Here is a 16730-nt window from a genome sequence, read left to right as displayed (position 1 = left end):
ATTCACTCTCACGTAGCCAATGCTGAAAGGTAGACATTAAGTGATCTTTCTCCCACCTGATGTTGTGGTGGTTGCCAAACGGTATATCAAAATCCATTAATTATAAACCTAAATCAAGTGAATTTTATTTTATGTGAATTAGGCCTTAATAAACCTTTAATACGTCTTTTTTTTTAAAGATTTTTTTTATTTATTAGAGAGAGAGAGAGAGAGAGAGAGCATGAGAGGGGGGAAGGGCAGAGGGAGAAGCAGACTCCCCGCCGAGCAGGGAGCCCGATGTGGGACTCGATCCCGGGACTCCAGGATCATGACCTGAGCCGAAGGCAGTCGCTTAACCAATTGAGCCACCCAGGCGCCCCTAATACGTCTTTTAATAGGACTTTAAAAAAGAATCAGATATAATCAGATTCATGTACAAGGATATGCAATTCAGCATTATTTGTAATAGGGAAGAGTAGTATGGCTAAATAAATTACAGATTTACCAACCATTAAAACTATGTTTCCAAGAATAATTAAGGGCATGGAGAAAATCTTTTAGGGGGTATTATTAAATGAAATAAAGTAGGATACTAACCTGTTTTTCATTATGTTCCCACTTTTGTTCAAAAAATATAGCTATGTGTAGAAAATATTATAGAAGGAAAAGGTCAAAATATCAGTAATGGGTAGAACTCTGGGTCATGGAATAATGGTAGATGATTTTTACTTTTTAACTTTTATTTTCCTAACTTTCTACCAAATTTTATTAATAAGGTATATATTTCATTACCTCACTTCACATGTAAGAACATTAAAAGACAAGAAAAATAATTCACAAGTCACATTAAAGACCTTCCACATCTGTCAATGCATAAATACTTTTATGACATAAACAGAAAACCAAATTTAACTCTCCAAATGATTCACTTACCTTTTTAACATCTCTGATACACATACAAATATGTCTATGTGTGTATGTATTGCCAATTGCCAGTACATTTGAATTATGAATCTTCTTCATGGGATACTCTTTTAAGCCACTTTTTCAATATTTTTCAATATCTCCTATATTTTTAAATGTTCACTTTAAAAAGTAATAGGTCGGGGCGCCTGGGTGGCTCAGTCGTTAAGCGTCTGCCTTCGGCTCAGGTCATGATCCCAGGGTTCTGGGATCGAGCCCCGCGTCGGGCTCCCTGCTCCGCGGGAAGCCTGCTTCTCCCTCTCCCACTCCCCCTGCTTGTGTTCCCTCTCTCGCTGTGTCTCTCTCTGTCAAAAAATTAATAAAATCTTTAAAAAAAAAAAAAAAAAGTAATAGGTCATAAACCTACAACACAACTCTTTTCATCTTTGCATATTATTTTCCCCACTCATCCATAATTTTACATAGTTATCATCTTAGTATACATACTGTTTTGAATTCCACTCACAAATATTTTTCATTCTATATAATCTTCAAAGTTATATTTGATTCACTTCATGAGAATGCCTCACTTATTTAATCATTTGCCTGCTGTTGAGCATTTGGATCTTTCTCCACTCTTACTGTGATTGGTAGTACTATACAGAATATCTGCAAAATGTTTTAGAAACATTAGACAATGCAAGACACCAGGATGCTTCTATTAGAATTCAAGAAGGAAGATTATTTCCATCAGATGCTTAGCAAAGTTCAGATTGAAAACCCCTATGGATTTAGTTACTCAAAGGATTTATTTATTTTTAAGCCCTCATTTAAACATGGGAATGTGAATTAAGGTAACTTTAATCTTATTACTTGCATATTTCTTACTAAATTCTAAATAAGATCTTGGGATCCTCTCGCCCTTCTAAGAGTAAACTGTGGCAGGTCTTATCAAGATGAATCAAATTTTTATCAGAGGACATCTACTTTATGATCAGAAAAACAAATCCCTAAGCAATAAAACCAGATGATCTACTTTTAGCCTGGTGAGAATACCCACAGGTGTCAGGACATGAGCCTCCTAGTCACTGCCCTCCCTTCCTGCCTGGAAAGCATCATCATCTGCATTTAGAAAGCTAGTCTCCGGGTGCCTGGGTGGCTCAGTCATTAAGCGTCTGCCTTCGGCTCAGGTCATGATCCCAGGGTCCTGGGATCGAGCCCCGCATCGGGCTCCCTGCTCGGCGGGAAGCCTGCTTCTCCCTCTCCCACTCTCTCTGCTTGTGTTCCCTCTCTCGCTGTCTCTCTCTGTGTCAAATAAATAAATAAAATCTTAAAAAAAAAAAAAAAAAAGGAATGCTAGTCTCCATGCCCTCTGTAAGACCAAGCCACCTGTAGTCTGTTCCCTGAGCAGTTTCTCCTCTCTTATCATCTTCATCCTCAGTGTCTCTCCTGTGCCTCTAGTTCTTAGGCCAGTGGTGGTGTACTTTACGTGCAGAAGGAACTCACCTTCTATTAAGTATTTCATTTGACAAAACACTGTGTCCATTGTCATAAACTACTCACAGTCTCACTGCAGGACTCAGGAGTCATATAACCTGGAAAAGGCCCAGATTTTAGAGAAGGAAGACTTCAGTAAGTTCCCAAGCACTGTCTGGTGCACGCTCTATAACCTGGTGTCATAGTCACCCTCTCAAGCCTCATCTCTGAAGTGGGATTAATAATGGCTGCCTTTCAGGATGGTTGTGAGGATTCAGTGAATTAAGAAAAACGCTCAAATACCTAAAACACTTTAATTATTTTCACATCCAGCCTCCACACTATGGTATATGAGTATGATGTCATGAATATTATTCCCAACCATTGAAACTTACCTAGCATCCATCATTATGGTGCCTTACTCCAGATCATGTATGTTGTCCCAGTTGTATGAAGTATTGGCATTTTAACTCATGTTTTTACCTACTTCCTCCACCAAACTGAGACAGCATCATCATGATCAACTGCCACATTTTATAAATTTAACATTTATACATTTAATAAAACAGGTACTAGAGATTGAACTGGCTCCACCAATAAGAGATGTGATGCAGATAAAATGCATCATTAGATGATCAATCTTAGGGAGGTTTTAGGAGAATCAACCAGAATGGTTTGCCTAGTTCCTCTTTGGGATAGAAGTCCCTTGTCTCATTTTTATCCAAACCTCAGGCTTCTATTAAAGAGTTCCAACTCTGTTGTTCATTCATCCATTTATATAGCCAGCATTTATGGATTATATTCTATATCCCAGGCATTATTTCTTATGCCAAGAAAATGATTTCCAAAGACCTGAGAATTAAAAGCACATAAACATCTCCAGTAACAAGACCTGGAAGGAATCACAAAAACCGAACAACTGTTGTAGGAAGGGGCTGTGATATTGAGTTTCACTGGAACCCCTGGATCTTACTGCCAGTAAATGCAGCGTGACCTTGGCATATCCTTCTACCTCTTTTTCCCTCTGAATAGAAAGTGCTGGAGTAGAACATCCTTGTCCTCCTTTAGGCTGTAGGCCATTGAGAATGGTTTTCAGTCTACAGTGATCCCCATATAAAGTCAAAGTCATCAGAGATGCATTGAAAAGAATGTTGTACAAATGGTCATACCCTGAAGTGTCTGCATGCTCCAAATTCCTTGACTTGAAAACACCCTTGTGAAACCTGAATTGACAAACATTACACACTGATAACGATTTATATTCCCTTCATTTTGTAAGATCATGAAAGGATATTACACACAAAAAAGTCTTTGAATTCCAGATCATTAAAATTTCAGAATTTTGAAAATTGAGTAATCTACTTGAAATTAGCTGAAATGAAGAAAGAAAACTGTCAGTTTATGGGAGATAATCATAGCTATTACTTCCCAAGCAGTTTGGAAAACAAAAAAATCTGAGCGGATATTAATTAATAAGCTTATTTATAACAAGGATCCACAAATCGTTAGAGGTCATTGCCTGTTACATGTTAGGAATTTTCAGAATGCTAACTATGGAATTTTATGTCAGGATCATGGCCAGGCGTGGTGGGGGTAAACATAAGGACCTAACTCCTACTCCACCATTCTCACTTCATGCTTAGTTATGTAGACTACAATTGCATTAGTTGGTTCTCAAAAAATAAACAAGATGTTTTAGAGAACGAATCCAAGTGGGAAGACAGGGCACTTTAGAAGAGTAATTGCTAAATCACAATTCAGATCTCTTTCTCTTTTTATGAACATTTTCCTCTCTTCAGTTTCAAAATACATGCTTGTTGAAAAATAACTGAAATAATCCAGAAGTATGCAAAGTAAAAAGTAAAAGATCTTCATCTCCACTTCTCCCTCTGCCCCAACTAATTCGTTCTTTTCCCCAGAGTTTGGACTCTATCTTTTCTGACTTTTCTTCCGTGTGTGTGTGTGTGTGTGTGTGTGTGTGTACATGCGGGGGAGGGGGTGGTAGAGCTGGGGAAGAAGAAAGAGAAACAGAGAGAGAGAGATCTGCAACTTGATTTTTCACTTAATGTATCTTGAACATTTTTCCATGTGCACCTGATAAACGTACATCATCTTTCAGAATAGCTGTATAGCATTCCACAGTTGGATTGTTCCATAAGTTACTTAACCATTCACCTATTAGTACACAATAAAGTTATTTTCTAATTTTTCTCCTATACATAAAGATATAATGAATATCCTTTCACTAAAACCTACACAGGCTAGATATATACCTATTCATTTTAAATACTTGTCAGTTTCCTTTTAGAAACTTATTTTGGAAATCCTCAAACATATACAGAAATAGAAATCAGAATGGTGAACAAACATGTACCCATCACCCAGGTGCCACAATTACCAACTCCTGCTAACTGGTCTCAACTCATCACCTGCCCTTTCCCTCCCTCTTCCAGTTTGTTTTGAGCAAGTCCCTGACAGTGCATCATTCCATCCATAAAATAGTGTATCTCTAAAAGATTAAGGTCTGATCTTTAAATATAACCACAATGTTGTTATCACATACTTTCAATAGCATTATTTTTTCTGACCTAGCAAAATATCAATAACAGTATCGTTTTTTGAGAGCATTCTGTAAATTCTCTGTTATGTACATATGTCTAAACTTACCCTTTAGATCAACTGGATTATTCATATTTTCCATAAATTACTTAATTTTATATACTTGATTTAAAAGAGAGTTCTAAAACAATTGTTCTGTACTCCCACTGTGATTTTAGAATTGAATTGGTTCTTATTTTCCATATTTCAAAGCTATATTTTGGTATCCTAAAAACTCATGAATTTTTTCATGGTGTGTATGTTTTGTCGGTCTAGCATATCCTTTCTTGCAACTAGTATTTTTCACCTTGAACTCTATTTTGTCTAATACGGTAATAGCTATTCCTATTTTTTTTTGTTTTGCTTCTTTGTTGATCCTTTTACTCTGTCTTTCTGTATCTTTTCCAAAAGATTTGTCTCTTACTATAAATCTGATTTTTTAACCTAACAGAGAGCCTCTGCCATTTACAAGAGAAATAATCCATTTATATAATCGAGAAAATTGATGCTCTAGTTGCTATCATCATACTTGATATTTTCTGTTATACTTTCTTGTTGTTTCTTTTAAAATTTTCCCTTTCCAGTGCTCGCTTCAGCAGCACATATACTAAAATTTTCCCTTTCTGCCTTTTGCTCCATTGGTTGAGTTTCTTTTTCTCTTTTCACTGTTTAGAAATTACACATGATTTTTCTATTCTTCCTGTAGTTCTCTTTCATTTTTTTTCCCAGATCTTTTTTAAAAATTTTTCACATTTACGGGAGCGTTGCAAGAATAATGTAATGATAACCACACCCTTCACCTAGATACCTCAGTGGTTAGATTTTCTCACATATACTATGTAAACACATAGGAATAATTATTTTGCCTAACCATTTGAGAGTAAGATATAGACAAAGTAACACTTCACATCTAAATACTTCAGCATGTATCTCCTAAAAACAAGGGCTTTTTCCAGTATAACCATAATACAATGATCTCAAAAAATGTGCCATTGATACAATACTATTATTTAATGTCCATGTTCAGATGTCTGCAATTGCTCAACAATGCCTTTTTTAGATTTTTTAAAAAAATATAGGATCCAACCAAAACATTTGCCAGCTTTTCTTATCTTTCAGGACATTAGTGTTTTTGAAGCATCTAGCCCAGTTGTTTTGTGGAATGCCCCTCAGTTTGGATTTGTCTAATTGCTTTCTCATGATTATACTCAGTCCAGACATTTTTGGCAAGAATACTACATAGGTGAAATTGTGTTCATTACAATGTATCAAATCGGGGAGGCATGTGATGTCAGTTTTACTGTTACCGGTAATGATAGAGTTAGCCATTTAGTTAAATTGGAGTTAGTCAGATTTTCCTATTGTAAGAGCCTTTCCCCCTTTGTAACTAGTTTAATCTATGGTGTGACAATTTGAGAGTAGTAACGTCCTGTTCACCAACAACCTTCTACCCCCTGGTTTTAGCATTAGTTGATGATCTGTGCCTGAGTCAATACTTAAAAAATCAATTACTTCTACTGCTCTTGGGTAGCTCCTGTTCCTTTCTTAAAAAGTCAGGTGAAGGGGGGGAAATCAGAGGGGGAGAAGAACCATGAGAGACGATGGACTCTGAAAAACAAACTGAGGGGTCTAGAGGGGAGGGGATTGGGAGGATGGGTTAGCCTGGTGATGGGTATTGAGGAGGGCACGTTCTGCATGGAGCACTGGGTGTTATGCACAAACAATGAATCATGGAACACTATATCTAAAACTAATGATGTAATGTATGGGGATTAACATAACAATAAAAAAATTAAAAAAAAAAAAGTCAGGTGAAATGTCACCTCCTCCAACGCCTCCCATTCTGATATGGATGCCTCTCTTCTGTGCACCTCTGGCAACCTGACCTTCTAGCTGAGTGTAGTTCTGCTTGTAGGGTTTCTGCTCCCAGAATGGGTTGAGATCCTTCTGTCAGGAAGAGCTTTCCTTCCGCACCCCCACAACATTTGTTGTTTATTTTGTGGCGGTTTTAAAATTTTGTTTTAGTCTCACTCTGTACTCATGTCATGGACCTTTTAAAAAAAAATCAAATGTGTTATAATTCATTTATAGTCAGTGTTTTTTGAAGGTCATCTTGTCACAAATTTGGCAAGTGAAAGCCCTATTAAGCTGACTGCCAAATGATTTGACATGACCAATCATTTTTTAGTATTTACTCAATGTCTGGTACAACAAGGTGTTGCAAGTTTATCTTGTCCTTTTCTAGTCCAAAACCTGGATTCAGCCATATCTTCAAAGATTCCTAGCTCCTTTCAGTGGTGAATAGTATTTAGAAACCAGGATCACCTCAGTGTGCTCATTGCTTTTGGACTGTCTTCATTCCTGGGCTCCTCAGAAGACAGCCAGGAAATATTTATTTTTTAATAAGTTCATACTGATACCTCCAGTTTAATCCAAAACTACAGGGTTTCTTCTTCTCTTTCCCTCATTCCTGATTTGTATCTTCCATCTCCCATAATGAGAATACTGGTTTCCTCAACTTCAGTATTTACTCATTTGCTCAATCCTACAGTGCACACAAAATAATTTCATGATTACTGTCCTCATACTACTACCAACAGCATAAATAATAAGTTTTAAAGATTTCTCTGTATTTAGTTTTGTCCTCAGAATATACTGCCCTGAACATAGAAAGTCCGAGTACTGTGTTCAAAAGGTACTTGGATTGTCTGTCTGTTTTTCATTTGGCCCTACTTTTATTTAATGTGGGGTTTTACCCATATTTATATATTTAATTTTACTTTTTGAATGTATAAACTATTAGCATGGTTACAACAGCAGAGTACACATTCTTTTTAAGTGTACATGAAACATTCATGAAGATAGACGATATGCTGAGCCATAAAATGTCTCAATAAGATTAAAAGGATTGAAATCATACATAGTATGTTCTGATTACAGTATTACACTAGAAATCAATACCATAAACCTATCTGGAATATCTAGATATTTGTAAGTTAAAAAATACATAAATACCCTGCAAGTCAAAAAAGAATTACAAAGGAAATTAGAAAATATTTTGACCTGAATAAAAATGAAAACACATGTCAAAATTTGTGTAATGCAGTTAAAGTAGTGCTTAGAGAGAAAGGTATGCCTTTAAATGCTTTTATTAGAAAAGATTAAAATTTAAATTCAATGACCTCAGTTTTCCACATCAAGAAGCTAAACAAAAAATGAAAACCTCATCCAAAATATGTGGAAGGAATAAGAAGATAATAAAGGTGAGAGCTGAATTCAATGAAACAGGAAATAGAAAAACAATAGGTAAAATCAGTAAAATCAAAAGCTGGTTAGTTGAAAAAAATCAATAAAAATGATAAATCTCTCTATATATATTGATCACAAAAACAAGAGAGATAATACAAATGATAAATTCTAGGAATGGAATATGGATGATTAATACAGATCCTACAGGCATTAAAAGGATAATAAAAGAATATTACAACTGTATGCCAATGAATTTGACAAATGAAATGGACAAATTTCCAGAGAGAGGCAAACTGCTAAAAATTGACGTAAGAAGAAACAGAAAATAGGTGTTAAATGAGTTGGAACTGTAATTTAAAACATCCCAATACTAAATACAATGTGGTTTCCTGGATTGGATCCTAGAAAATGTTGGTGGGAAAACTGATGAAATTTGTATAAAGTCTGGAGTTAATAGCATTTCACCAGTTTTAACTTCTTAGTTTTGGCAAACATACCATGATTGTTAATATGTTAACATTAGGAAAACTGGGTGAAGGGCTTATAGAACTTGGTACTATATATGCAATTTTTATGGTTTTTTATTTTAAAATAAAAATTTTATTTAACATCAACAACAATGCAAAAAAAAAAAAAATCCCAATAAGGAAAACTTCAGATCCAAATAGTCTCACTGATGAATTTTATCAAACAGTCAAAGAACAAATAATACACTAATCCTACATAAAGCCTTCAAGAAAATAGAAGAGGAGGAAAATTTTTGCAACTTGATTTATTAAACCAATATTTCTCTGATGCCAAAGCCAGAGAAAAACATTCCCATAAAACTACAGAACAATATCCCTCATGAACAAAGATGCAAAAATTCTTAATAAAATATTGTAAAAAGAATAAAAGTAATATATAAAAAGGATACTACATCATGACCAAGTATGGCTTATCCTAGGAATGCATGGCTGATTTAACATTCTTACATGGAAGTAATTCACCAAATTAACAGAATGAATGAGAAAACCATATAATTCAATATATGAAGGCGCATACACAAACACATGCAAGCATTTGACAGAATTCAATAACAAATCATAATATTTTATTTAGAAATAAAAAGGAACTTCTACCATATGATGAGTCATCTTTGAAAAAGCTATAGCTAAGAACGTGCTTAATGGTGAAATACCCCAAGATCGAAAATAAGACAAGGAAGGATACCTGCTCTCATTGCTGTTATTTAACATTGTACTAAAGGTCCCAGCCAGTGCAGTAAGGCAAGTAAAAAAAGGCACAGGTATGAAAAGTTAAGAAGTAAACCTATGCTAATTTGCAGAAAACATGATCATCTATGTAAAAGATTCTTTAAAACTACAAAAAAGCACTATAATAATTGAATTAGCAAGGTTGCAGGATACAAGGTCATATACAAAAATTAATTTTTATACACTAGCAGCCAGAAATTGGTAATTGAAATTAAAAATACAATATCAGTTAAAACAGGACACAAAATTGTGAAATACTAATGAATCAAGTTAATAAAATTTATTATGAGACCCATATCCTGAAAACTATAAAATGTCACTGACAGAAACTAAGACCTAAAGAAATGGAGAAATGCACCACATCGATGAATCAGAACACTCAATATTTTTAAGATGTCAGTTTTCCCCCAGATGACATAGATTGAACGCAATCCCAACCAAAGTTCAAATGGACTCTAAAATTAATGCACATGAAAGGAACTAACATAATCTAATTTCAATACTTATTAGAAAGCTAAAGTAATCAAAATACTGTGGTATTGGCATGAGGATAGGCATACAGATCAATGAAACAGACTATATGGTTCAGAAATAGACTCAGATCCATGCTCAATTATTTTTTGGCAAAGGTGCCAAGGTAATTCAATGAGGAAAAGATAATCTTTTCAACATATGGTTCTGGAATAAATGGACACCCTTACGGAGAACAAGTGAATCCTGATGTTTATCCCACTCCATACAAAACAAATTATTGAAAAGATCTGAACCTAAATGCAGAGGCTAAAATCCAAAAACTTCTATTTTTTGTTTGTTAAAAACTTGTAAATGAAAGCACAGGAGAGATTATCTGTGATCTTAGGGTAGGCAAAGATGGCCTAGATAGGACACAAAAAGTACATAGGCCATAAGAGGAAAAGACTGATAAATTGAGCTTCATCAAAAAAATTTTAAATAACTTCTGCAGTTCAATAGACAGTATTAAGAAAACAAAAAGGCACAAGCTACAGACTGGAAAAATTATTTGCAGTACTTAATCTGACAATGGACTTGCATTCAGAATACATAGAGAATTCTTACATCTCAATAAGAAGATCAACAATCCAGTAAAAAAAATAAAAGGATAAAATATTTTAACATACTTCACAGAAGATAAACGGTAAAAGGCCAATAAGCCCATGAAAAGATTCTCAACATCGTTGGTCATCAGAGAAATGCAAATTAAAATCACAATTAGATACCATACACCCCCCACTAGAACAGTTCCTAAAAAGACTCAGAAAGTGTTGGCAAGAATGTGCAACTGGAACTCTCCTGTTACTGTTGGGAATGTACAATGATACAATTACCTTGGAAAACAGTTTGGCAATTTCTTATAAATTTAAACCTCCTCTTACCATACCACTCAGCCACCTCATTCCTAAGTATTTATCCAGAAGAAAGGAAAACATGTCCACACAAAAATTTTGTGCGTGAATGTTCATGGCAGCAAACCCCAAACTGGAAGCTACGCAAATGTTCACAACAGATGAATGGATGAACAAATGTGAGATATCTACCTAGTGGCATACTACTCAGCAATAAAAAGGAATGGATTACTGATAGGCTCAATAACATGGATGGCTCTCAAAAATGTATTCTGAGTGGAAGAAGCCAAACACGAGAGAGTCTATACTTTATGATTCCATGTATGTGAAACTTTAGAAAAGGCAGATCTCATCTACACTGAAAGCAAGCACGTTAGTGGTTGCCTGGGGACTGGAATGACTGAAATGGGGCAAAAGGTAGCTTTCTGTGGCAATGGAAATGTTATATATTTTTATTGTGATTATACAAGCGTATAAATGTAACCAAATCTCATCAAGATGTACACTTTAAATGAATTTGACCACATGTCAATGAAGTTGATTTTTCAAAATGGCATGTTCAACACAATATTAGAGGAGAACAGAGTTGGAGGACTGACACTATCTAAGTCTCACTATATAGCTACCATAATCAAGAGTGGTATTTGTGAAAGAACAGACTAATTGAACAGAATAGAGAGCCCAGAAAGAGACCTACATAAATATGGTCATATGATCTTTGACAAAGGAGGAAAGGCCATACAATGGAGAGAAGAAAGTCTTCAAAAATGATGATAGAACTGGACATCCACAAGCCAAAAAATGAATCTAGACACAGACCTTATAGCTTTCATAAAATAACTCAAAACAGATCACAGACCTAAATGTAAAACAGAACTATAAAACCCCTAGTAGATAACAGGAAATAAGCCTAGATGACCTTGCATATGGCTGTGACTTTTTAGATACAGTACCAAAGATCCATGAAAGAGATAATTGATAGGCTGGGCTTCATTAAAATTAAAAACTTCTGCTCTGCAAAAGACAATGGCAGAGAATAAGAAGGCAAGCCACAGACTGGGAGGAAATATTTGCAAAAGACATATCTGATAAAGGATTATTATCCAAAATATACAAAGAACTCTTAAAATAACAGCAAGAAAACAATCCAATTTTAAAAACGGTCCAAACACCTTAACAGACACCTCACCAACAAGATGTACAGATGTTAGATAATCATATGAAAAGACGCTTCACATTATGTGTCATCAGGGAAATGCAAAATACAATGAGATGTCACTAAACTGAAAATCCAAAATACTGACACCACCAAATGCTGATGAGGACTTGGAGCATCAGGAACTCTTTATTCATTGCTGATGGGAATGCAAAGCGGTACAGCCAGTTTGGAAGACAGTTGAGCTTAAACTAAACTGCTCTTACTATAGGATCCAGCAGTCACACTCCTTGCTATTTATGCAAAGGAGTTACATCCACACAAAAACCTGCACACAGATGTTTGTAGCAGCTTCGTTCATAATTGCAAAAACATGGAAGCAACCTAGATGTCCTTCAGGAGGTGAATAGGTAAGTAAATTGTGGTACATTCAGACAATGGAATATTATTCAATGCTGAAAAGAAATGAGCTAATAAGCCATGAACAGACATGGAGGAACCTTAAATGCATGATCAATGCATGATTCCAACCGGATGACATCTGGAAAAGGCAAAACTATGGTGACAGTAAAAACCTCAGTGGTTGCCAGGGGTGGGATGAGAAGATGAATAGGCAGAACAGGAGTATTTTTAGGGCAGTGAAAATACTCTGTGTGATACCGTAATTATGGATACATGTCATTATACCTTTGTCCAAACCCACAGGATGTACAACAACAGGAGTGAACTCCATTTATCACTATTACTTCCTTGGGTGTTGGTTTTCTCAGGTTAGTTTGGTGCTTCTCTTTCGTGCTGTTACTTTTCATCAAATATTTGGTGATTTTTGTTTATGTAAATGTTAAATGGCATTGGAATTCTAGATTGATCATTATTGGTTACTGAAGTGTATTTTCTCAGTAATAATTATCTCCGTATTTTCTCAAAATCCCTATTCTTTTTTTCTTGATCTTTTCCTCTCACATATATGCAGTTACAGAGTTTTCTGTGCTCATGGGCTTCTGATCAGTTTGATTCCATTTGATTTATATTTTCAATAAATTTCTCACTAGCCCAGTTTACTGATTGTGCCCTTTACACAACTCAGTGCAATCATGGATTTATTCTGATTTTAAAGCTTTTGTTTCATTTCAGAAGAGAATGGGAAAGAAAAGTAAAAATCCAGTTCAGATTTTTTCAGTTTATGAAACAAAAATTTATCTTCCCCAGCACATAAGTCATGGTTATTAGAAATAACAGATGCCTGAGTGTTCCCCCCCTCCTCCGGCTAAGCATGAGCAGGACCTCACCTAGGGTCATTGTCATTGTCTAGATGAGATGCTAGTGATTCAGTGTCTGGGCCTCAAGTTTGCACATTCAGTATCACCCACCTAATCATAATAGCTAATGTATAAACCCTGATGCCAATGTTTTAATCTAAAACACAGTAGCTTACCTTTTCACTGACTTCACTTGTCAAACAATTAATTGCATGAAATTTATAAACAGAACTCCTTATTATGAGAATCAAAACACATTTTTCATTTAATTTTGTATACAGGTATAAAGTAACAAAAACTCTTATTTATTTTTTTATTCTTAGTATGTTATGTTAATCACCATACATTACATCATTAGTTTTTGATGTAGTGTTCCATTGATTCATTGTTTGTGTAAAACATTTAAAATTAATATTGTTAATTGCAGAATCACCAAATTAAAGATAGACTGTGCAAGCTATTCCTTGAGAAATAGATATGTCACAGAACTAGAACATTCTGCTTGGCCTGGCCCCTGACTTCCTTGTGTAGGCAGATGATCATCAGAAGCAAGATTATCATCACAAGGCGGTTTGGTAAACTTGGAATCAGAGCAAGAAGAGCTAGTTGAATGATTTCAGTGGTTAGTGCTTCGAGGAGCAGGAGAGTCACTAGTAAGGTGACACCTTTGTCTTGAGGAAAGGATCGTACCTACTAAGAGCACCACAGTCTCCCATCAGTTACCTGGAGTTTTTGCAGCCACAGAGAGAGAGCACAACACAGACACACAGCGATGTCTACCTGACTCACGTTTTTCAGTGTTTGCGTGCACTGCTTTCTGACCATATAGTTGCCAACCTTTACCTAACAAAAGTGGCATAACCAGCTCTGGGGTCTCCAGCTTTTAGAAGTCATCTACCTTTCCCCCCTAATGATCCCACTAGGTACCCAGGACTGCATCTCCCGTTTGGGGGATATGGGTGTCCTGAGGTCTTACAGGGGTTTGATGGCCACAGACAGGTCCGGATAGACTGAGAAACACCTTATAGCATGGATATGTGGCTCCTGCAAGCCAGCAAGGAATGGGTGGAGTGTTGGGTGCAGACAGTCAATCCTTTTGGGTTCAGGTAACAAGAGGGTCTCTACTAGAGTTGAAGCCAGCCAGCTCCCCTGCCCCACCTTTTGAGATAAGAGTGATTCTTCAACGGTGCCACCAACTCAGCCCTCCGCTGACTTTACTTGAAAATTGGCTGCATGAAATGTATAAATAAGACTCTTTATAAGAATGAAAACACAATTGCCCATTCAGTTATTTATGTAATGCCCAACAGGCTGAAATAAACACTTAAATCTAGAATAGTTAAGACACGATATCGGGTAAACATGGCAGAGCTTCCTTTGAAGGATCTGCATTCCAAGAATGAGCAGAGCAGAATGAATGTCCCTCTGTCTTCCCTCAGACCAGCCTGCACACCCAGTGAGGTCAGATATGTCTACTTTGTTCTCCCGGCTCTCCTGCAAGAGCTAAAGGCGATCATGTCAGTAAAGCTGATGCTTGCTGTATGCGGGGCGCCGTTCTCAGAGCTCGATGTGGTCACTCCTTTAATAGAGAACACCTGTGCCTTTTGCAGCTGTGAAGATGACCTCTCCGAGGACAGAGAGGAGCTCCTGCACGGGATTTCGGAGCTGGACATCAGCAACTCGGATTGCTTCCCCTCCCAGCTGCTAGTGCACGGGGCTCTAGCCTTTCCCCTGGGGTTAGATTCCTACCACGGCTGTGTCATAGCGGCGGCCCGCTATGGCCGGGGCCGGGTGGTCGTGACCGGCCACAAGGTATTATTCACCGTGGGCAAACTCGGCCCCTTTCTGCTCAATGCTGTGCGCTGGCTGGACGGGGGCCGCCGAGGCAAGATCGTGGTGCAGACGGAACTGAGGACACTGAGCGGCCTGCTCGCGGTGGGGGGCATAGACACCAGCATTGAGCCCCATCTGACCAGTGATGCGAGTGTCTATTGCTTTGAACCCGTGAGTGATGTGGGGGTCAAAGAGCTGCAGGAGTTTGTAGCCGAGGGCGGGGGACTGTTTGTTGGCGCCCAAGCCTGGTGGTGGGCCTTCAAGAACCCTGGAGTGTCCCCTTTGGCTCGGTTCCCAGGAAACCTCCTCCTCAACCCCTTTGGCATCAGCATCACAAGCCAAAGCCTCAATCCAGGGCCCTTCCGTACGCCTAAAGCAGGGATAAGGACCTATCACTTCCGCTCCACTCTGGCCGAGTTCCAAGTTATAATGGGCAGGAAGAGAGGGAACGTGGAAAAGGGCTGGTTGGCCAAGCTGGGGCCGGACGGTGCAGCTTTCCTCCAGATCCCCGCCGAAGAGATCCCTGCCTATATGTCTGTGCATCGGCTCCTGAGGAAGCTGCTGAGTCGCTATCGGCTCCCAGTTGCAACCCGAGAGAACCCCGTTATCAATGACTGCTGCAGGGGTGCTATGCTTTCCCTGGCCACTGGCCTGGCCCACTCTGGAAGTGACCTCTCTCTGTTAGTGCCAGAAATCGAAGACATGTACAGCAGCCCCTATCTGCGCCCCTCGGAGTCTCCTATCACTGTTGAGGTCAACTGCAACAATCCAGGTACGGAATGGGGGGCGGAGCGTCCAGCGTGGGGTCCTGTGGGAATGCGGTCTGATGGCTTCAGAAGGCCATCTCCACCCTTGGCCATGCACTTTCAAGGAGATGGGGGTGGGGGTTTTAAGTAACATTTGCAAGAGTTGAGTCAGGGCAGCATGAAGGGAGAGAGCCGTGCAGAGTTCCCGAAGGGGCCGTGGATTCGCCGGACGGAGATGGCATCACGGAGGAGGGATAAAGTCTGTCCTTCCTGTGCTTTGGCAGGCACCAGATATTGCTGGATGAGCACTGGGCTCTACATTCCTGGAAGGCAGATTATAGAGGTCTCACTGCCTGAAGCTGCTGCCTCTGCTGATCTGAAGGTAATGTCGTGCCCCATCTCCACATGACACAGACCCAAATGTTCTGGCTTTCACAGTTGCCATCTTATTTGATCCTCATAAAAACCCTATTGGCAACATGGGGCATGTACTTTTATCCCATTTTAAGGATGAGGCAACTGAGTTGCGGGTGCAGGTGGATTGAAAATATCGATCTAGTACACCTAAAACTAACGTAACACTGCGTGTCCACGATACTCCAATCAATCAGCCAATAGATCTGATACATTTCAGAGCCCAGGACTCAAACCTAACCAACTCCTGGCTCTTAAATTTTGTGCTTTTCACTTATGTCCCAGAGTGGGGAATAAGAAAGGCACCAAACTGGGGCGCCTGGCTGGCTCAGTCGGTAGAGCCTGCGATTCTTAATCTCAGGGTCGTGAGTTCAAGCCCCACGTTGGGCATGGAGCCTACTTTAAAAAATAATAATAAAAATTTTTTAAAACTAAAAAAACAAAAGGCACCAAATGGAGGGCACCCGGGCATGCAGAAGTGTTCAATCAATCTCAGT

At 38.1% G+C, this 16730-nt stretch overlaps 1 protein-coding gene across 4 annotated transcripts in view; it reads left to right on the top strand.

Moving 5' to 3' along the window:
- Nucleotides 1–16730, top strand: part of TCAF1 (TRPM8 channel associated factor 1) — a 49912-nt gene that overhangs the window by 23441 nt on the left and 9741 nt on the right. For all 4 annotated transcript variants that reach the window (XM_036087231.2, XM_036087230.2, XM_036087228.2 and 1 more), the window contains exons 3-4: nt 14851–15845; nt 16104–16201. In XM_036087231.2, coding sequence (XP_035943124.1) covers nt 14851–15845; nt 16104–16201 — 1093 coding nt within the window. The remainder of the gene's footprint in view (nt 1–14850; nt 15846–16103; nt 16202–16730) is intronic.

Source organism: Halichoerus grypus, chromosome 12, assembly GCF_964656455.1.
Source record: "Halichoerus grypus chromosome 12, mHalGry1.hap1.1, whole genome shotgun sequence".
Lineage (NCBI taxonomy): Eukaryota > Metazoa > Chordata > Mammalia > Carnivora > Phocidae > Halichoerus > Halichoerus grypus.
The sequence above is the reverse complement of the archived record's forward strand: the minus strand, read 5'-3'. Positions and strand labels throughout refer to the sequence as shown.